Here is a 23,598-nt window from a genome sequence, read left to right on the forward strand (position 1 = left end):
CGGGGGGAAGCCACTGAAAGGGGAGTGAGGCAGCCGGTGTGCACATGCGCAGTTCGGCCGGGAGCCTGGATTGCTCCGGACGACGGGCGCACTGGCGATCCCACGGCCGCGCTTGATGCAGCATTCCCAGTAAGTCCTCCTCTGGGGGTGGTTCTTTTTTACTGCGGGTTTTCGGCCTGAAGGGCCGGATCAGGGACGGGTGCACACCACTTCCCAGATGTTGCGGTGAGATCGCGCCCGTTTGCTGCGCCCCCGATCCGTCCCTCTCCCGGGCCAAAACCTTCCGTGTGACCGGGGCCTCAGTCCGCTTTTTTTGTACAGAGATTCAAGGAGGATTCCAGAGTATAAAGCAATGTAACACAAGAGCATGAGAGATCAACACATAAAAATAATGTATTCAAACAGCATGTCTAATAAGCAATGCAATAGTACTATGATTACAAATCAGAAACAGTACAAAAAGCAGATATGATATGTCAAACCACACAGAAAATGGAATCACAAAAGTAGAAAACAATGTATAAGTAAGAGCAGGAGAATACATACAATAAGATAATACATACCATAAACAGTGGCATAGTCTTGTTCTCTTTATAAAAGTGCCTAAATGAACCATTCTGTTATACTATGGCCTTAGTCCCTCTAGTCCCGCCACACCTTGGGAAACTGACCCTTTTGACTGTTCCACTTCCCATCACACCTGTCTGCTATTTATAGCTTTCAGTATAAATTGCTCTGCTAACTGAATCCAGTGTTTCAAGCATCTGATGAAATGGGTTCTGGTTCATGAAAGCTTGTGCTGCAACAAATTTGTTGTATTAAGGCCTCACAGGACTCTTGGCTGTTCGTCTTAGAGCGTATGAGAAGACATTCTCTCTGTGTGCAGCTCCATAGCAGAAGGCCTGAGAGAAAGGAGGCATGGCAGCTCTAGGTTTTTAAATAAAACCCACCACTGATTAAAGTGATAAAATATGTTCATCTGTGGAAGTGTTTCAAGCATCAAGCACAATGTGGTGAAACCCACTTAAGCAAATGCCAGATCTAAGAATAGATCAACCATGTGTCAACCAGGTCGCCTTCCTATCCCTTTATTTCATAAGATGAAAAATCTGTTAGAGAGAGAAAGCCAGCTGCTTCCAAATGGCAGGCTTTGCCAGGCACCAAAATAAATGTGCGCGCACCACTGATTTTTAAAATGCTGCTTCTCCATTTTGACGTAACTGCTCACCAGGTCTAGGGGCAGCGAGCCATTCTTTTTCAGATGAAGAATAGTTATAATTTCCGAAGCTTCCCTACAGAGGCTCTCAAACTTTGTCAAAGATTTGCCGGCTGCCTGAAGAGAAAAAGGCCCTGTCCCCTTAATAGAGGCTTAATGGGCTGTTATTTGCCTCTGTCCTATGAAAAGCTTCAGCTGTCCATTTCTACACATTAAACCTCTATTAAAGGGACAGGTCCTTTTTCTCCAAGCCTGTTGGCAATCCGGATAATGAGCCATCCTGAAAAACAACAGAAACACCTCAACTGTCAGAGCCCCCCCTTTAAAGTAAATGGTGTTGAACATCAAAGGCCCTGGTCACATGGAGAATTTGCCGTGCAAAAGGCACGAATGTCGGGTGGATTTTTGGGGCGCAATCACACTGCAGCATCTGGGAAGCATAGTGCACCCGTGGCCAACCTGTGGCGTCCTGCCAAAGATGCGGAGTTAAAAAGTACCAAGGAAAGTGCACTAGTATCCGGAAAACGTGTGGCACAGGCGGGTGTCTTTGACCACGGGAGCGCTAGTATCCCGTGGCATCTGGCACCCGTCCACGACCCGTTGCAAACCAGATGTTTTTCGTAAGCGCATGCGCACAAACACGAAACTGAAAGCAGTGCTGCTCCACGGAACTGCGCATGCGCACAAATGTAAAACGGTTGTGTGATTGCGCCACACCGCTTCTTTGCCACGCTGTAGCATTGCTGTGTGATCAACAGCTAACAGCCGAAGCACGGAGACTCAGGAGACCGTGTGATTGGGCTACCGCACTTTATTTCCCCCCGGGGCGAACAGCCACGCCTCCCCCCTGCGTTATCTGGCCCGTGTGACAGGGGCCAAAGACCATTTTATGTGGGTTAGCCGCCTCTTAGCCTACTACCACCCTATCATACTCAGGATGACACCCCTCAGTAGATTTCCCACTAATCTTTCAATGCATTTATATGGGTTAAACAGGACAGACTGTCCTGAATATTTCACAGTGTACAGGACGTTTCACAGAAGGCATTAGTTACATGCTTCTGTTGTTTCTTGCAGGGCTGCTTTGGGCAATGGGGGACAAAACCTGGTGGAGACTGAAGGGTTAAACTCCCTCTCTCTTCCCTTTATGGCCCCAAGGCAGACTGAGGCTTTATGAGCCTGCCAATTAGCGTTTTATGGATGAGGCAAGGCAGGTGACCCTTGTCTTGTCTTTTTGAACCCTCAAGATTTGGAGTGCAATCTGGGCTTTGTATTCTGGCTGGGTGTGATTTCCAAGGGGAACTAGGCTTTAACTTCCATTGTATCGTAAGCCACCCCACAAGCACTCAGTTATGAGGCGGCACAGAAGTGTTTTCAATAAATAAATGTTGGTATGAGCCTGGAGTTACTCATATGCGCGCTTCTGTGCCTGAGAAATACTTTCTGGTGGCAGCCTGAGTGGTAATCAGGGCTGTTTTTGGGCAGGAACGCACAGGGACAGAGTTCTGGCTGGCTCCCAAGTTGGCCACGCCCAGCAGGAACTCATTAGCATAATAGGCCACACCCAAGAGCAGAAACTCATTAGGACTGGCTACATTAGGGGTGTGTGGCCTAACATGCAAAGGAGCTCCTGCTACAAAAAAGCCCTGGGTTTTGACAACAAACAAGGTAAACAGAATAACAAGCAAAAGGTGGGTGTGGCTGCATAACCACACTTCTGGTAACATGGGGGGGCCCCAGGAACTCCTGAAGGGCTCTGTAGTTGGTCCTGCAGCACCTGCCCTTCTTCATGCATTAATGGAACTGATCCTGGTCATACTTGTCAGGAATTCACCCCCCCCCATTGAGTAAGATTATGTGGTCGAGCAAGTGGTCTGCCTTTTGGTGGTGTGGGCTTCAGGTCAGGCTCATTGCCTTCTCTGTGCTTGGGATCTAAGGGGTAATGGCCAGGGATTCCAAGCTGGGGGAGCCCCAGCAGGTTGCAGTGGGAGTAACACTAGCTTCCAACATTCAAAAGGACCCAGGAGTGCCGCTGTCCTAGTGGCTTTCCTAAAATGCCCCTCAGGGAATGTTCACTTCTCCTGCCTCTCCTCCAAGTAGTGCAAACTGGGGGACATGAGCCTTTTCAGTCATGCTCTGGGAAGTCACGAGAGAGAGTGGCTGTAGTAAGGCTGCCTCATGAAGTCATGGCTTGGAAGTCTTTGTTCACAGCTCAAGGTCTTAACCATTATATTACACTGGCTATCAGTATACATCAATCCACATAAAAGTGGGTGGGTGTGCCTGTGTAGCTAATCCTATAAGTGCAGGGTACTCAAAGCGTGCTGCAGAACCGTCATAAAGCTCGCAAGTGAAAGAATGCTCTTTGAGTAGGGAAGTGCTCGCTTGCAGTGCCAGGCGCCCTCCTGAGCTATTGTTCCCCCCTGTGTTGTAACACTGAGTGCTGGTCTTGCTTGAATATTTAAGATCTTAACAAATAAAAAAAGGCTGCTTAGGAAAAGGCGGCATTTGAGAGCGAATGCTTTCAACACAGCAAGAGTTTAGCACAGTCCACCAGAGGTGGGACCTCACCATCAATTCCCCAGTATCAAGTTAGACCCCTTAGTGGAAGGTTTTATATACAGCGAGTCCTATGACGTTTATTGTCTGTGGGTAATTCGCTGTTTCGTATTTCTCCCCTTCAAAGACAGCCACCCCCACCTTTCCCCCAAACAGAATTAATCTCCTTGGCATTTTGCTGCAGATCAAAATAGACTGGAGGAAAATTAGAGACTGAGAAACCTGTTACCAAGGTGACACACCTGTGTGGGTGGGCATAGGAGGAAAGGAACAACAAACCCTTTACTTCTGTACCACCAAAGGGAGTTGAGGCACCTGACAGGCCCATCCACATGTGGGTGGAGTAACAAAGGGTTAGTAGTCCCAGTGTGGGAGACCGGAAAAGCCCTACTGAGCTTTGGAGACCTTGGTTCCTCTTGCCTCAAAGACGTGCTGGTTCTAAGACATCCTCCAGCAGATTTGTTTCCACCCTCTTCCTAACCACTCCCCCTAACTACCCTCACCTCACCTGCCAGGTGTACGAGTCCAGTGCTAAAGAAGGCAGTGTAAGAAATAAGAGATATATTCATAACAGAAAAGCCCTGAGGGCAATGGACTATTATAGGTATGAAATACATGAATGATGGGTGAAATGCCAGGTACCTAGAACTTAACTATTAAATTAAAAAGAAGAGGAAATTAATATTTCCTATTTCCTAGTTTATTACAAAGCATCCCAAATGTGGGCATTTCTTATTGGTTGTTGAACTCAAGGGAGATTTGGCCAGAAGAAGAGAATCCTTTAAATTCATTTTTATAGCTTAAGAAGAGACACAGAACCCACCCACCCTCCATGTTGAGAACAATCCTGTAACATAATCTTTATTAAATACATGGAATATGGCGCAAATGAAAATTTGTTCTGATAAATCTCCATTTATATCAGTTATTTGTAATACTATCCCTAAACAAAAAGAATCTTGCTACTGTTTCAATTGTATGGATTTTATAATAACAACTTTAAAGATGTTTCAAAATATTGATTTTTTTTAAAGTAAGAAAATTGTGTGAGAATTGGAGGCACTGATCCCTGTTCTATCAATATTACTTGACGGAGATATGTGATAATGAAACAGGTTAGTGGAAAAATTAGGTAGAAAATGTATAAAAGATAGTTCTAAGTCTTGGATAACCATTATCTCATATGGCAATATTGGAAAAGAAAACTGTTCATTGTAACTATGTTATTTAGAAGGCTGAAGTTGCTGAACAGAAGTTTATGGCTAGCCCACATGAAATTTGGGAGAGCCACGATCAAATCTTCTGCTGGCTCTGTTTTGCTCAGGGTCTGATGGAAAACAGCAAGATAAAGAAATGGGGGGGGGGCGCGGACACTTTTTGCTCAGACCGTGTTCCTAATCTAACAGTACAACCCTGTTGCACTATAGTCTTCTAAGCTTTTGAAGCTATACTATAAACGTTGAAGGGTTTAACTCCTTAGCTTTGAAGGGTTTAACTCTGTTTAGGATGGTACTGTAAATCAAGCATATACACACCTGAAGCAGTTGTTATCCCCAAAGAACACAAGTCTCTGTACTTTTCTTTCTGTTGGGATAATATTTTACTGGGCATATTTGGGAGTAGATGTTTTTCTTTCTGTTGGGATAATAGCAGCCTTGGGCAATCATTTAGATAACGAGCAGCCCTGGAGGGGAGAGTGTTAAAGCCCACTGTCTCCCAGCAGTCTGGCTTTGATCAAAATTGTCATTCCCCGTGTTTCCAAGTAAAACTAGATTTGTTGGGAGGCTCTTTCACATCTCAAGAAGTTTGGCCCTTACAATAGACTAAGAAAAAAAATATGTCAAGTATTTTACTGGGCATATTTGGGAGTAGATGTTTATCCAAGATATCACATATTGTATATCAGCCAGTTTGGAGGGAGGGAAATCACTTTAAAGTTCCTTACAGGTAGCATTAATTAATCAGTTCAGTTGACTCTGAGAAAGATGTTTTTAATACAAGACAAATGTTGATCCCGTGGGGTTACATCGAGGAAAATACTTGCTGCATAGTGTGTTAATAATTGAAGGGAAGGCAGCATGGTATAGCCTGATCTCGTCAGATCTCAGAAGCTAAGCAGGGTCAGTACGTGGATGGGAGACCACCAAGGAAGACTCTGCAGAGGAAGGCAACGGCAAACTGCCTCTGCTTAATCACTTGCCTTGGAAGTCCCTTGCTAGGGTCGCCGTAAGTTGGCTGTGACTCGACATCAGGGCTATTTTGGGGCAGGAACGCACAGGAGCGGAGTTCCAGCTGGCTCCCAAGTTGGCCACGCCCAGCAGGAACTCATTAACATAATAGGCCACACCCAACAGCAGAAACTCATTAGGATTGGCTACAATTAGGGGGTGTGGCCTAACATGCAAAGGAGTTCCTGTTCCAAAAAAAAAAAAGCCCTGCTCGACATCACTTTACACACACACCATGTTAATTACATCAATAATTGTTTCCAAGTGGAAAACGAGAGCTCTACCGATTGAAACATGGGATCTATTGTAGATGGTGGATTATATATTTTTTAAAATGTGAATGATAATCATTTGGTAGGATTCAAATAAGTGAGTCTGAGAAGGAACATTTTTGTACATTACTGAAATACGTTTGCCTCCTTTTAGAACAGAGAAGACATTCAAAATATTTCAGGACATGTCCCTTTTAGACATGTTGAATTATCTTGTTTTGTTTGTGAGAGTAGGGAAACTGTGTAATGTATACTGTTTCTAACTCTGATGTGTGTCAATTATTAGATTTCATGCTGTTTAATGGTAACTAATAAAACCGGTATTTTTAAAATGAAAGAAAAATATTTATAATAAAATGTATTCTGCTGCAACCTACCCTTCCGGCAAGGAGCTCAGGGAAGCTAGGTTAAGATGGGTGGGCAGGGATTTGTACCCAGATTTCTTTTCATCCATTGACACTGGTCCACAACACGATTGTGTTTGCCCTCCTGTATTAGCAGACCCCGCCATAAGGATGTGTGACACTGGTGGCACATCTTCCCCTTGCCTATGCAGCTGTGCCAGAGTGATTGGATTCCAGCCTTGGTGCTTTTACAATGTTGCCAGACAGCATGATACTTGAATCAAAGATATACAGAGGGACTTAGGCCACTTGCCAGAGAATATACTTAGCTCCTTCTGGACAGCCAACCAAAGAGTGAGCAAGAGATGCTTCAGCCGCCCACAACCCACATGATTGGTGTGGATCAGAGAAGGCAGGGATATTGATGTTAGTAGCTTGGCACAAAAAACATAAAGTTCCCCAAGGAAAATGTGCTCTGCTGTCTGATTGACTGTACACATAGTTTCCGGGATTTTTCCAGTCCCTTGGGTCTAGAATGGGGGTATGTGACTCATTGGCAATAAGCTGTTTATAGAACATGGTCTATTAAAAAACTTCAGTTTAAAATATGGATTGATTTATGGACAAGCCACCTATATCACATGTTCAGGAGGGCATTTTTCTAAAGAGAACAGGGCTGTAGTTATTACCTGTGAAATGAGGACAGTGCAGCCTTCATTGCACTGTTCATTTGACATAGTATGTTATTTGTTGCATATTACAAGCATATTCTCTAACTCTGCAAACCCACTTTTTGCACTGTTTGTTGTATACACTCCCCCGTTTCCATGGCATTGTTTCTAACTGTTCATATTCTACCTCAGGGCTCAATGAGAAAGATGGACTATAAATGAAGTAAATCAGCAAATAAAACCTCCTGGCTGGTATGGGATGTGAGACCTGGGGTGCTCCTTACTAGTGGCCCGTGCTTTCGACCAATTTAAGTGAAGAGGACCAGTGCAGGGAAACATTTACCATTCCAACCTCCGGCTCGGCTGTGCTCTGCTTGGCCACAGCTGTGCTTTCTGGGCCACAAGGGAGCAAGATCAGGCAGCCTCCTGCTGCTCAGTGAGGCAGCAGCTGGGACTGATGCTAAGGAGCTCAGCTGTGTTCTCCTAATGAATCCCATCACCCAGGAGGGGAAGCTTATTCAATTGGTGCTCCGTTAATTAAGAGTTCTCGCCTTCTCAGGGGAGCCCGGCCTTCCTCTGGGGTCTCTGCTGAGCAGCTTGCCACCCAGGGCCACTGCAAAATCACTACCTTGCATTCTGAGCATGGCATATTTTGTTTTTCTTCATGGACACCAGCACTTAGCAGCCTCTAGTTCAACAGCCTCCCCTGCAAAAGTTCACAAAAGCTGTGAGAGTGAATCACTTGGTTGCAACAGATCTGAGTCACATGGCTTGACGGAGCCATTAAATAATTCCAATCTGGGTGCAATGAGGGCCACAAGAGCCCGCACAGAACAGGATTTTTGTACAACCAGGCCTAGCACACGGATTTTTGTTTTAATGCCACTCAGTGACTGCTGGTTCCCAAATCTATGACATGCCAAGGGAAGTGTGGTGGCTTTTGTACTCCAAAAGAAGCAGGTGGCGAGCCCTCTGGCATCTGGGCAGCAGCACTGTCAAGTCAAAGAACTGGCCTTGGCAGGCAACTTCCTCCTGTTCCTTGGCAGTGCGACAGGGAAGGAGGCTGAGAGTCATGCTGTGCTTATGGCACCCTCTGGTGGCTGATGTGCTGAACCACTCTGAAACAAAGATCAGCCCTGCAACCAGACTGAGGGCTGAGTCACTTGAGGACTCCTGCCTTTTTCCCCCTTTCAAGTTCTTGCAGCTCCCTGTGAATCACAGTGAAAAGTTCATGCGAGTCACTCAGGGCTGATTCACTTGAGGACTCCTGCCTTTTTTCCCCTTTCAAGTTCTTGCAGCTCCCTGTTCACAGTGAAAAGTTCATGCGAGTCACTCCCAAAAGCCACCTCAGTGTGGGGTAAACGGAAGCAAGCAAAACTGCTTAATCTGGTTATGATGAAGAGCTTTGCCACAAACAGCTGTTCTTTGCAGCGCCTGGACCTATGGTCATTTCTTTTTCCCCATCCACTTGTCTTTGGCATTGGCTGAGGCCAACACAGGTCCAATAGGGCCAGTTCTGGAGATTCTGGAGCAAATCGGAGCACAAGGCTTCCCCTCCCCTTCAGGGTTTGCTCGGGAGTGCCTCTTGTGGCTAGGGCTTTGCTAGCTAGTGAAGACAAATAATTATCCTAGCTAGACAGATATCTATGGGCATGGAGTTCTGTTTGCCTACATGATTCTTTTGCAAACATTTTTGGCAGTGTTGACAAGAGTCCCTCCTCCAGGGACTGCTTTGAAAGGGGTTGGCTACAGAGGAAACACTGCCCTCCCATTGAACTGGCTTCATTCACCTACAGTGAGGTCAGCATTTAGCTGGTTTTGACTGAACGTGATATCAACTAGGGTGGCAACTGACAGGAGCTTGGATGTGGGGGCATGGAGGGTACACGGCATTGTGTACACCATGATGTCACTTCTGGGGAAAACCCAGAAGTGATGGTGGGTGGATCTAGGTGAAACTCTCTAGAAAAACCAGAGAGTTTCTGGTGATTCCTAGAGTCACCTATCATCACTTCTGGGTTTTCCTTAGAAGTGACAAAACAAAGGACAAGCCACCAACAGGGTTTTTTTTAAAAAAATTCTCCTGCTGCTGCTTGGAGTGGCGGTGGGCAAAGTGGGTTGTCTGCAGGAGGCCCCCCTCCATAGCAGGAGGCTGGTGACCATAACATCAACACATTCACTACATCATTTCTATTACTTCAGATTGTCCATGTGATTGATATGATTGGCCTTGCTCTCAACTGGATTCATTTGATCCTAGCGAAAATGTCACACTGTCAAATCATAGAATCATAGAGTTGGAAGGGACCTCCAAGGTCATCTAGTCCAATCCCCTGCACAATGCAGCAAATTCACAATTACCTCCCCCCTACGCCCCCAGTGACCCCTGCTCCCTGACCAGAAGAAGGCAAAAAAACTTTCCAGGATCCCTGGCCAAACTGGCCTGGAGAAAATTGCTTCCTGACCGCAAAGTGCCGATCAGTATTTCCCTGGTTGTGTAAGAAAGGGCTGCATTGTGATGTATGAATTCTTTTCATAGACCCCACAGAACAGAGTTTGGAGTTAAATTTGCACATCTACAATCAACAGTATTCCTTGACCAGATCTGGAAATCAGTGGGCTATGGAATGGCCATTATGATTTTAGAAATACAGAGCAGTTGCTAGGCCTGGTTGTACATGCAGCGAGATCGTAGGACTCTGCCCTTAAGGTACATTATGATGCCATGAGGACTGGTGTGGCATATGTAAGTATCCTACTAAACTTTTCAGAATATAGCTGAGGATGTCTGGCCTATGAGGCACTTTCATTCTTCATACGATAACATCTCGTGTTGATGTCCTGATGTACATAAAAGGAGGCGACTGCCATGTTTGTTAGACCACCACCAGACTAGAGTTACCAGGTCACTGGAGGGAGGATGATGGGGTTGGGCTGCCCAATCCAGGTTAGGGAAACCCTGGAGATTTGGGGATGCAGTCGGGGGAGGACAGGGACCCCAGAGGAGTACAATGCCATACAATCCACCCTCCAAAGCATCCATTTTCTCCAGGGAAACTGATCTCTATAGTCTGGAGATGAGCTGTAATTCTGGGGGATCCCCAGGTCCCACCTGGAAAGTGGCATCCCTACACTGAACAAAATGAGGCCTACCAGCTTTTACAAATGATCTGCTCCAATAAAACAAGGTATTGTTTTCAAAGTTGCAAGCATCCATGAGTCTCGAGAACAGTTTACCTGCCACCATTTTCCCTGAAGCCAACGGATATTAAAGACTGCCCTCACCTTTCTGCCAGGAATGTTTTCGGGATGCTTGTCGCCCTCTGACTTCCTCCTCTCCACCACTCTTTTTTCCTGCACCTGAAAAGACATGGGCCAGGATATTCATTCAGGTAGAAACAGGCTTCTGTACAAAATTACCTGGGCTAGATTAATCTGCTAAGAAAGTTCGAGAATGGTGTTTTTAAGGAAGATAGGAAACAAAAGACACTGGGAAGGTTGTCAGGTGAATTTAAGCATAATAGAAAAGAGAAAAGGAAAAGGATGGGGAAACAAGGTGTGTAAGGAAAACAGCAACCTTCCTACCAAATCACTGCTACTGCACCCTGCTGCCAGAAAGGAAAAGCAGATCTACAGTTAAAAGTTCCATCTTCACCACCAAGGTGAGCACTGTCAGCCAAAATCACCCAACATTTTACTACTCCTTCAGTTTTATAGAACTTTTGACCTGAAAAGTGCTTTAGAAAGCAGGGTACAATTCAGCCAAGGTTCAGTGGGGGACTCTGAAGCATAACCTTAACTCTCCCATTGAAATCAAGGGGGCTTGTGCTCAGGTGAATCATATCTATTACTGTATTTGTCCACCCCACACTCCTGTGAGGCTGGTCACTATATTGCTTCCATTTTATAGACAGGAAACATTAATTAGATTGGATCCAAAGGCCCACTTATACTCACAGTAGCGTTGACTTTATACTGTGCATTTAGGACTGCCTACTGGCTGATTCAGAACCCTTCAGATTTCTAAGGCATTTGCTGCTAATCAGCTCTGACTAGTGATTACTTTGGTTGGTCTCAGCTTCGTCACCATACATGGTAGCAGCAAAAGCAATCTCAGGCTTTTATTATGCAATCAGCTTTTAAAAGCTATGCAAGGTGAAAACCAGCAACCCCACCTGCAGTAACAAAGTAATAAGAGAAAGGCAAAAACATCCTCCAGAGCTCTCCAAATCTGCCTCCACCCCAATTCCATCCTGTCTTCATTTTAGCATGCTGCCAACATCACACAGTTTCCCATGGAGGCTGCGTGGTTAAAGCACACACACACAGTGGCAGTAATCAGAGGCATAATATATGTTCCACTGCACTGTGGTTAGCAAATTGTGTGTTTGTATTCCACATGGACCTTTTTGACATAGTTATGTATTTATGTTTTCCCTCTGATTTCCATTCCTCAACAATCTGTGTCATTCCATTCTCTCCTCTTTTTTCCTGTCAATCATTATTTGTTTTGGTTTGTTCCTACTTCCTATCCATCAGCATCTCCCAACATCCCTTGAGGCTATTTATTTCTGTAATGTCCTCTTACGGTTTTGCCAGTTGAACGGCAGCAGTTTTATCTGCTGCTGTGATCCTGCAGCTGCTCTGATGTGCTGTGACAGAAAGACACTTTAATGTCTGTATTGCACAATACATTAATTTGTGCTGAGTAAAGTAGGGTAAAGTAGTTTTCTTTCTCTCTCTCTCTCTCTGTTTTTCCCCTTATTTCGTTGGGGAATTATGACACTTATTCTTGCTCCCATAGGGAAAAAATTATCAAAAGCTGGATGTACAAATTCTTGAGCGACATGAGACAGAGAAAAACAGCAGTGATTTAATAAGTTGCCTCTTAAGTGTTGAAAATTGTGTGTGGGCAGCCAAGAGCAGGAAGTGAAGACAGCGAGAGTGTGCCTGCCCTCCTCCGTGCAACCAGTGGAAAGAGGCTTTGCTGTAGAGGTGAACTTGAGGGCTCTTTGCAAGTTTCCCTCTGTAACTGACATGGCTGGGACTGGTTGTAGAGCTGCAGGCAAATAGATGTCTCTCTCGCTTCTTGTCCAACAGTAAAAGGTATTCCAGCTGCATTACTCGTGTATGAGAGATTCAAAAGAGGTTTTAAGTGCCATGGGAGAAAAATGCTTCTTTATTCCATAACTTATATTGGCCACCGTGTGAAACAGAATGCTGGACTGGATGGACCACTGGCCTGACCCAGCAGGGCTGTTGTTATACTGGCCCTCCCTTTAAAAAAAAATGCATACAGCACATATGCATGTTGCCATAGAGCAATCCTTTATCTTTATGCAGCTGGTTACATATGCAATGGCATCAATCCATGCAGGGCTGGAGGGAAAATAACTGAGTGAAAGGCAGAAATGATGCGAGGAGGAGTTAAGTCAGGGGAGGTCAATGTAGAATTATAAAGCAGGAAATAGGTTTCTCTGGTTGCGCAGAACCACTTATGGAAAGAGCCTAGAAAATTCTGCCTACACCCAGCACCTAGGCTTCTATTATTGTGCTTACATGTCCTCTCCTATAAGCAGAACAGTCCAGATATTGTATTTGGACCACACATATCATAACATAATCCAAACTACAACTGTGCCACGGTCACAGAAAAAGAAGAAAATAATCTACATTGAGGAGCCAAGCAGGCAGCAAATAGGTGGAATTATTGCCTGGCCAGGTACCCGGGATGAGCCTGGGCAACTCAACTAATGGCAGATGATGGGGAGATGACAGCCAGCCAATAAGGCTTAAGCTTACCAACAGATACCACCTTCTCCCTTTTCCTGGTGTCATTTCAGTTTCTACTCTTGAGACTTGCAAGTACAGCAGACAGCCAGACTCCTCCTAAGATCCAGAGCTTGGATTATGGCCAATTATGGTACCTAGTTACTTCAAAGTCTCACTCAACCACAGTGCAGAGCTCTCTGAGATAATTCCCAATAAATTCACCAAATAGCAAGAAGAATGGTGACTGAATGGAAATTTTTGCACCACTCAGAAAATGTGGCAACGAGCGGCTTATGGGGGGGCAGGTTGGACAGTATTCCTGCACTGCTTGCTGCAGCAGCATGTTTTCATACCCCCCACAGGTGGATGCAGTCCACTGAGTACATCTTGGAGATGATGCAAGGTTACCAGCATAAAAAGCATTCTTTTGCTGAAAGCTACATGTAGGTATTTCTTGCCTTTTCTGGCTCCTGGGAACACTTAATCTGAAGGTTTTAGTAATTAAACATTTCTAGGCCACCCTTCTGTGGCCACACAGGCTATTAACAACTGTAAGCAAACACTAGAATTAAAAGACAAAAATTATTAATATCAACAGTTGAACAAATAATGCATGAACTCCTCAAGTACAACACAAACCCAGACCACTAAAGTTGTAACCCTAAAGAGGCTTCCCAGGAAATAGGCCCCACTGAACTCAATGAAATTTAACTTCCAACTATACAGGCTTCAGATTACACTGTAACTAAAATCACAGGTATGCTGAAATAGCCATGCTTTACCTGGCATGTAAACATGAGCAGACAGGGAGCCAGACTGGCCCCCACAATGGCAAAAGCATTTGAGGAAGCCACCAAAAGGGCCCCATCTCACTTTTCTACCTGCCTGTGTAGAAGAACATGGAACAAGGCTGGTGACCTGCACTGATCTCTGTGTTCATTCCCTGATTGCTAAGCAGCCAGCTTCTATTACAAGAGGAAGCCACCCAGTTCACATAGTTCTAGGAGTCCAGTGCTTCAGGGAGCCTTTTAGGACGCTATTAAGAGGCGTCTTCGCAGATATATACAGAGTTGCCAAACTGCTCTCAAGCTTTTCACAGCATCTGGGCCTGCAAAAACCAACAGGGAAAGCTTTTCCATTGCCCACAAGATGAGCATCATCACCTACTAATTCCTGCATCTCAACCAACTGCTAAAAGGAACACCTGTTGTCAGAGTTCTAGGCATTTCAGAAAAAGACCCTAAAGGGAGATAAGGACTGGCAGGGATGAATTTGGGCCAGGGCTCACTACGGCTAGCTCTAGAGTCTTTTGAAGTGAACTTGTGCACCTCAACTCTGTGAACTAATAATAAAGAAAACGGTGCCTTTGAGCAAACCCTTTCCCTCTTCAGTAAACTGCTTCCAACAGGAAGGAATTTAAGAACTTCATGGATGGCACCAAGCACTGTATCAACTGATAGCCATGATAGGATCACCAACTCCTTTTAGCAGCCCCTCCCTGCTCCTGTGATAGGAGTGCCTTGATATACAGGAATTAGCAGATGACAATGCTCGTCTCCATGCTGTGAAAAACTTCACATGCTGCTGTTAGATGCACAAAACAGCCCAGGGTGGCATTTTTTCCTGGTCAGCTGGCAATGCCAAAGTGGGGACTAGCAGAATCTATGCCATAAATCCAGGGCCGGATTTAGACTTGCTGAGGCCCTAAGCTATACAAAACCCAGAGGCCCCCTACTGTTTTAAATTACATCAGCTGGTCTCAGAAAAATTTAAAATATATACGCCTTTTTAATATTTGAAATCATTTTTTATATTGTATTTTTATTTGAGGCCCCAGCAGATTGCGAGGCCCTAAGCTGTAGCTTATTTAGCTTATGCATAAATCCGGCACTGCATAAATCCCATCCAGGACTGCTGGAAATGCAAACACAAGCTGTGATAGTTTCTTTCCTGTCTGTCATGAAGAAATTTTCTGTGCCACTTCTAGGTTAGGGCTACAGTTCCTTATTATTTTATTTATTTATAACATTGATCAGCTGTCTTTCTTCCTTATGGAGCACAAGGTGGCTTGCAACACAGATGAAATACGTTAAAAATATAAAAACCAGAATTTAAAATCACAATTGAGGACTGTGACCAAAGCAGTCTCTGTTCAAAATCCCAGCCTGAAACCAGACTGAAATGGATCCAGAAAATCAGTCTCTCCCAAGAGCTCCTGAAGCTGAGAAGCAACTACCTACTCAAGCACCTTTTCTGGAAGCATGGAAGACTGGAGACTGGCCGGAATTTCTTTAACATAGTAGGACTTAAGGAGGGGTTGTTTTTTCCCCCAAAACAGGTCTAATCATCGCTTCCTTGAGTATGGGTGGTACAACCCCTGCCCTCAAGGAAGCATTTACCGCTCCCTTATCAACTCCCTTATCAACTCTGGCAGCTTTTATCAGCCAAGAAGGGCAAGGGTTGAAAGCACAGATGGGAGGTCTCACCTCTCCAGTGATCTTGTCCACAGCCTTAGGATCCATATTGTGTGCTATAGTTTCCTTCTCCAAGGAACATACAATATGACTTTTGAAGTTGTTTTGAAGATAACAAAGACCTGAGTAACAGGAGATGAATTCGAGCAAGTCCAGTTGCATGTATGAACATTGTCCTCATTTTTGGGCTCAGCTGAAATAAAACTGGAGAGGCTGAACAGAAAGATACAAAGGAAATGAGAGTTGGGGCCATAAGGAGTGCTCTTTTAGGAAACCGCAGGCTTGGGGAGCTTTATACTGCTTTATACCCACAATCGGCCAGTAAGGTAGGTTAGCATCCAAGTCGTCCCAACAAGTTTTATGGCTGAGCAGGTTTTAGAACCCTAGGAGTTTCCACATCCAAAGCTCTAGTCAGCTACATGATCTTGCTCTTTCATTCGTAACCAGTGTGCCAGAGTCATGGGACCTAAATATATATCTCTTTGGGCTATCAGAACAATATATGTATTCTTCCTATCCGAATCGGTGAACGACACCAGTATCTGCATCAACAGCACTGGAGACAAAACTGAACTGCAGTCTCATTTTTCTGCTCCCATAGAAGGTAATAAAGTCTTAGACGCAGAAACATGATTACTCTCATGGCATGCACTCCCTTGTTGCCTATCCAAGATTTTCCTGTGTTACTGGCAGACTTCTTGTCAACAGGGAGTTGGGTAATGCTTCTCTTTCTGGGTCTTTAGTATTAGATTTCCTTAGGGACCTCTCTGTTCTCTGGCCCCCTTCTTAAAAATAATGGTTGTACTTAATGGGCAGCGGTTTCTTCCACAGCGTGTTTGACTTTCAAGTGAGTGTGTCCAGAGCCACTGGAGCATGATGGTTAATTAGGCTACAAATCAGCTTGAAATTGGACAAGATATGTGGTTTGTGGCCTCTTTAACTTTTTTTTTTATTAGCAATGTTTATAGAGGTAATATATCCTCCTGAGTGAATACATTTCTCACCTAAAGAAACAAGCACCATAGCAATAAGAACACAATGAAACTGTGGTCAGATTTAAAATGAAGCATACTGAGACAACCTCATCTACGCTATTCAGCCCTTAAAAGGCTTTCTGAAAAATAAACTAAAACAAACGTTCTTGTAATCCTTAGTGTTGCAGGAATGCTTGGCCTGTGTAAGATTGTGGGCCTTTTCCGCTAAGGCTCTTGGGCCTCTAACAGCAGCCAGCCCGCCAGAAATTCCACAGGTAAGGCTTTCCCTGTTATTTTCCCAGGTTCTTCACTGTTGGGAAAACTATTGCCCCTAGAATGCGTACTTGCCATTCAGCTGTTGAAGATACAGCAGGAGGGAAAACATGGTAACTAACATCTAGGCATTGGGGAGAGGGCAGTTCACATCATCATCATTCCAGGAACCACAGACTCTTCATCTGCCTTGGAAAAGACAAGCCTTGGCCCTTTGGGACAGGAATATCTAAACCTGGTTGCTGGGTGAAGTGAAAAGGTGAAAATCCATTTAGTGTAGGACACATGCATCAGATCAGGCTGGACCTCTGTTCCAGGTGAAAGAAAGCAAAGAGATTCTGGTCCTTAACCCTTCCCTGTCCCCTTGCTTCCCTGGCTGTGGCTAATGTAATTGCAGTGTCCATACACATACTTTCCACCCATCCTTGAACTACAGGAGGGGACATAGTTCAGCAACAAAATATCTGCTTTGCATGCAGAAGGTTGCAAATTCAATCCCTGGCATCTCCATTTAAACAGGATCAGGTAGTAGGGGATGAGAAAGTCAGGACTGGACTAGATGGATCAATGATCTGACTCAGTATAAAGCTGCTTCTAATGTTTATCCATAAGTGACACCTGGTGGGTGAAAAACAACAGAATTTGCAGATTTCGGTTTCAGCTTGACTGCTTTACAGTCCTTTCTGGATTGCATGTTACAGTCTTTACAACACATTTTGGAGTTTCCCTTATACATTTTTGTTTACTTTTTTGTAATGGAAAATGATAAACTACCAAAAAAAATGGATTGCATGTTACAGGAAACATTCAGGTCCTTCCACAAAAAATCTTTTTTTCATTTTGTGTTCATTTGCTATACATGTCCAGATGTCCTTAAACTAGTTTTTGCAGTTGTGGGGATATCACATTTCCCCAGCACACAGTGTTGAGAAATGAGCTCTTCTGCACACCAAGCCTGTTCACAGAGATTATGAACGCTAGAGAAGATGGCAGAAGATCCATGCTCAGCTTTCCTGTGCATCTTAAGAACTTAAAAGCAGGACTGGGGAATTTCAGAGGGGGAGTTTACTTCCACCTTACAAACAAGGATTCTAAACCTGGATTAAACTATTAAACCATGGTCTGGATTTCAAGTTTGTGAAGAGGAAATGGGTATAGCTACAAGTTGGGTTTGTCACGGCTGAATGAGTAAATACAGGCTTGAATACAGCCTCAGAGCCCCAATAGGGTTATCAGCTTAGACTACTCCTGTGACAATTTGTAGAAATCAGCAGGTTGTTTCTCCAAGGCATGAAGAATTTTTATCTGCTAATATCAGCAGAACAGGCCTCTGTTAAAACCCAATTTAAATCCTCCACCCTCCAATCTGTTACCAGTAGGAAGTAAGAGCTGCTTCAGAGAAACATAGGGGTTTTCTCCCATATTTCACCTAATCATCTGAAATAGAACATTCACATAATCTGCCATGAGGAAAAGAGCGAGTTTCCTATGCAAAGACATTTTGCTTACCTCCTTATAACACGAGATGTAAAATTTCTATTTCAGATGATACAAAGAAATGCTTAGAGTACATAATGAAAGCACTAAATAAGTATTCAGTAAATGGTAAATTGATTCCTAGTCAACTATACAATTTACAGTACACTAATATTATGCTATACCATAAATACAAATCCCCAAAATGCAGTCAGTTTAGTTTGGGCAAATTAGTATTAAAGTCCATATTTGGCACATAGAAATTGTCTCACAGTAATCATCCAGTGCAGAAAAGTTTCTTTGATGCACATATGGAAACTTACAGAGGGCAGCCGGCATAAAAATTCCAGGGATCATTTTATTTAAAACCAATACATAATTAAACACAATTAAAAGCCAATATACAGATTTTTTTTTAAAAAAAAACCCACTGGTTTTACTTTCTGCCAAAAGCCCTTTGGAACAGGTCTTGCACACCTTTCTGAATGTGGCAAGTGAAGGGTGCACAGAACTATACTGAAAGATGCAGCTCGAGAGCTACGAGGGCTCTAAAGGTGATAACCACCAGTTTGGATTTGGCCCAGAAGCAGAGAGGCAGCCAGTCCAGTTTACACAGCACTGGCATTATATGTTCCAAGCAACTGCTCCCAGGCAGAAGTCTTGTTGCCACGTTCTGCACCAACTGAAGCTTCTGAGATGTCTTCAAAGGCAGCCCCACACAGAGTATGTTATAGTAGTCCAATCTGGAAGTTATAGTAGCATGGAGTAGTGTGGCTAGGTCAGCAGAGTCTGAATAAGGGGCTTGTTTATGAGCTAGCTGAAAGAAGGCACTCCTAGCAACAGCAGTGACCTGTTAGTCCATCGATATATTCTGGTCCAGGAGTCCCCCCCAGGCTCTTAACTTGATCTACTAAGGCTGGTAAATCCACCCCAACCAAGCAAGTAGATCAACCCCAGCTAAGCACTTTGCCTTCCCAGCCAGCATCACCCTGAATAAGCTTCAGTTTGATTGCCCTCAACCACTTGACCACAGCCTAAAGGCACTGGCCTTCACACCTTCCTCTGGAGGCTTAGTCTGCGCTATATAAAGCTGGTGTTGTCTGTATATTGTGACAATCCACTCCAAAGCTTCAGATGATCTCAGCCAAAGGTTTTGTTTACAGATTAAAGAGCATGGCATCTTTACTCCAGAAAGTACAGCCTACCAGCCTACAGAAGCCAAGCAGATCCAGGCTTTCACTGGGGTCCCATTTGGGAGCAAAAGAGGAATATCCCCTTCTTGCTGGTGCCTCTTCACCCTAGTCTTTGGTGTCTCTCTCTAGCCCAGGAGTCAGCAGCAACCTTTTGTAATTAAAGAGTCAAGCTATGTCAAAATTCAGCACAAGAGATCAACAAAGAGCATAAGTATTAATACAACACATTAGACGATGCAAAATTCCATAGTTGGATCCTAGTTTCAGCAAGCTATACACAGTAGTATCAATCAAAATCCCTAATAATTTTTCCAAGTAATTTTGTGAATCATTTAGTACAGTGCAACTCTATTGCCTGGACATTATAGATAATTGACATGTTGAGTAATAGAAAGAGTCCTTTATCAGGAAGTGGCAGATGCAAGATCACTCAATAAATAAGAAAAATACACATGAGAACCCTATGTGACTGTTTCAGTGCACTGGCATAAATCCGTTCATGGTTCACACTTGAATTACTGGCAGCTGTTTACTGCTATCAAGCTCCGCCCCTAGCCCACATGGAGACATTGGAATGTATGCATTTTTTCTGTGAGACTGGACAACCTGAAAGGGCAATGATCCCAGCTGTATGAGGGGAACTGTGTGTATATACATATCCATAAGCTCAGTGTGCACTCCTTTCATGCCTTGCAGTGAGCACAAGGCAGTGCTTGGCGCCAGAATCCTGCTCGTGCCCCCCCCCAACTCACTCCGCATCTCCCTCCCAAAGTTTTGTTTACCTATATTTCCACGTTCTGCTAAAATTTAAACAGCATTATGTCACACACAGCTTTACATACACACAAAAGGACTCTGCTGCCAAATGTACTGCTTAAACCCTTTTTGAACCCTAGCCCCAGGGTGTGTATACTTCATGCTGGGCAGCACTGCAGGCCCTGAACTCGAGGACAATGGCCTCAGTATTATTGGAAAAGCGCTGGCCGTGAGAGAAAGCCTTGAGCTGGCTGCACTTACCGCCTCTCCTAGCGTGATTTACGCTCTCTGTTTCAATGTGTCCATGTGTTCCCTGCGGGGCCATCATCCATCTTGCCTGAGAAAACAGCCTTGCCCATCTGGGATTGTAAAACTCTCGCATGCCCCCCCCCCTCCTCGACAGGCTTTCATTTTCTGTCCTCGCTGAGAACTGGGGGCAGACTGTAGGCCGAGCCTGCTGACTGCAGAGGAAGCACAGATTGTGCTGTTCTTGTGTTAATCCTCCTCCTTCAGCAGAGTATCACTCAGATGCTATTAGTCTGAGGCTGCAGAAGCTGGGCTCCAAAATCTAAAATTCCTACCAGAAAGCGTAAAAGAGGGCTGACAGAAATGCGCCATCAGACAGTTTCATGACTAAACTATGTCACTCTGAAGGAGAAAGGCTGTCTAGAATGAGGGAAGGCCATGAGGAGAGGGGAGACTGAGTTCCATACTTGGCCCTCCGGGCTTGATACACTGGGATTGCTAGAATTGCCACTTAGCAGTTTCACTTTGGTTTTTGTTAGCAGCCAATTCATTTTCATGGTGTTCCTTTTGTAGTTATAATGAAATTGGCAATGTACCTTCTGTGTGGCTTCCCCTTCATGGTCCTTATCACTGGTGGACGAGAACAGGATCCTTTTGAGGTACACTGAGAAGTTCAGTTTGGCCTAGCAAAAGTACAAGCTACTGAAACCAGGCCCAAGCAGAGACCCCGACTGTGTAGAAATTCAGAGCACTCTGGAGGTCAGTGAATTAAGGCACCTGACACAAAATTACAGTTTCCCAAACCTGGGGGAGCTGCTGTGTGATTGCTTGGTCTGCTGCCTGCATGATGAAGTTCTGCAGATATGCATGCTTGCCAAACACCAGCCCGCATTCCAAAGTGCAGCGGCTTCTGAGGTGACAACAGCAAGGTTCCATAAGGTGTGCTTGGCAAGGAGTCCCTCTTGATCTGAGGCCCAGCTCGTTAGAAATCCTGATCTGCAGCCAGTATATATTTATAGGGTGCAACATGACAGCCTGCTAATCAGAACAGCTGACAAGTGCCTCTAGTGCAATGTGAAGTCTATTGAGGATCCTGTGAATGAGGGGTCTTTCTGCCTGTTTAGAAAAGAACACTGCTGACTTTGTTGGCCATATTGAGTGAGTCTGAACTAGCCACCTCCAGGAGTACAGCAGAAAATAAGTCAGTTTTGGAACCACAAACCAGCTGGACCACATACTCCAAATATGCCTCTTGTAATGACATCCTCCTGCATCACTGATCCTGGACTCAGCCATGGCTCCCATGCAGATGAAACCCATTGAATCCCGTTTTGGTGAGAGCCAGTTTGGTGTAGTGGTTAAGAGCAGCAGGACTCCAGTCTGGAGAACCGGGTTTGATTCCCCACTCCTCCACATGAAGCCAGCTGGGTGACTTTGGGTCATTCACAACTCTCTCAGCCCCACCTACCTTGCAGGATGTCTGTTGTGGGGAGAGGAAGGGAGAGGAAGGGAAGGCAATTGTAAGCTGCTCCAAGACGCCTTCAGGTAGTAAAGAGTGGGGTATAAAACCAACTTTTCTTCTTTTGCTTCTGGGAAAGATAGTTGCTGAACTTGATAATCAACTGTCACTGCCAATGCTCTATTTTGCTTTTAAGCTTAATGGATTGTGGTATCTGGGAGTGGGGGGAGAGTTATCTTCAATCACTCTTCCTGACCCCTTCCTACTGTCTAGAAGTTATTGTTCTTGTCAATAAGAGCAATAACTCCTTTCCCTATTTGGCTTGTCTGGGAGTTCTCTCTAACTCCTCAAACCTCCTGCCAAATTTTTCTTCCAATACTATATGTCTGAATAAAGCAGTGTTGTAGCTTTTTTGACTGAGAATCTGAACTCTCCCTCAGAGTAGTTTTTAATATATCTTAGACAATGGAGTCCCTCTTCTTCTCTCTATAGAAGTACTTTTCTGACAATTCCCTGTCAGAGATCTCTGACTCCCAAAGTCTCTTCCCTCAGCAGGGCTATTTTTGGGCAGGAACGCACAGGAACGGAGTTCCGGCTGGCTCCCGAGTTGGCCACACCCAGCAGGAACTCATTTGCATTTTATTTACCATAGCCTGTGTTCCGTTTTATCAGCCTCACTGTGACTAGCTTTCCACCGCTTAAAGGAATCCTTTTTACCTTTTACAGCTTCCCTTACTTTGTTTGTTAACCATGCAGGCTTTTCCCTATACCTGTTTGTGCCTTTCCTAACCTGCGGAATATTTTTTTTTTGAGCTTCTAGGATCGTAGTTTTAAATAGTTTCCAAGCTTCCCCAATGGTTTTGACCCTTTCTACCCACAACAGCTACACCACATGAGCAAGGGAAGCAGAGTGGATTTTGAAGGAAGCTCTCAGGATTTCTCCTAGTACTACAAAATATGGAGGAGGAGGAGGAGATTGGATTTATACTCTGCTCTTCACTACCCAAAGGAGTCTCAGAGCAGCTACAATCTCCTTTCCCTTCCCCTCCCCACAAAAGACACTCTGTGAGGTAGGTGGGGCTGAGAGAGCTCTTTTGAGAACTGCTCTTGAGAGAACAGCTCTGAGAGAGCCATGACTGACTCAAGGTTACACCAGCAGCTTCATGTGGAGGAGTGGGGAATTCCCAGATTAGAGTCCATGCTCCTAACCACTACACCAAACTGGCTCTTTATGCAGTATGAAGTGTTAAAAGCCAGTCCTCTGCTTGCTTCAGATTCTTGAACACCTCTGTGTGCCATGAGGGTGAAAGTGGGTGCAAATGGTGCTCATTGTGGAGTGGGGGGAAGTCCACCCCCTGTGTACCACAGGCCCCTGTCCCTGGGTACCAAACCCATCCTTCCAGGCCACTAGAGCCTGGCCCTAGCAGGAGCCTCCTTCCCCTGATCTATTTCTGGGGCTCTCCACAGAAGCAAAAGAGTCATTAGCACTGCCCAGAGACACCAGTAGTTGCTAACACTCTTTGAAGAGGAGGACTCTGACAGCAGTGATTCAGAGGGTGTGTGTGGGGGGGAGCATCCTCTCCTTCCACATCCCAAATCCCTGTTGCTGCTCCCACCTCAAGTACACCCCTCTGTGGCCCCTCCCAGCCCAGGACCAGAAAGCAGCTGTGCCTCCCAGAGGGGTG

The 23,598-nt window shown here is 44.8% G+C and overlaps 1 protein-coding gene across 2 annotated transcripts in view; it reads right to left on the bottom strand.

Annotated features, from left to right (window-relative positions):
* LOC107123873 (chromosome unknown open reading frame, human C15orf52) overlaps positions 1 to 23,598 on the bottom strand; it is a 132,865-nt gene that overhangs the window by 80,001 nt on the left and 29,266 nt on the right. For both annotated transcript variants that reach the window (XM_015427216.1, XM_015427215.1), the window contains exon 6: positions 10,576 to 10,650. In XM_015427216.1, coding sequence (XP_015282702.1) covers positions 10,576 to 10,650 — 75 coding nt within the window. The remainder of the gene's footprint in view (positions 1 to 10,575; positions 10,651 to 23,598) is intronic.

This window comes from Gekko japonicus, unplaced genomic scaffold (assembly GCF_001447785.1).
Source record: "Gekko japonicus isolate JY-2015 unplaced genomic scaffold, Gekko_japonicus_V1.1 scaffold1077, whole genome shotgun sequence".
Lineage (NCBI taxonomy): Eukaryota > Metazoa > Chordata > Lepidosauria > Squamata > Gekkonidae > Gekko > Gekko japonicus.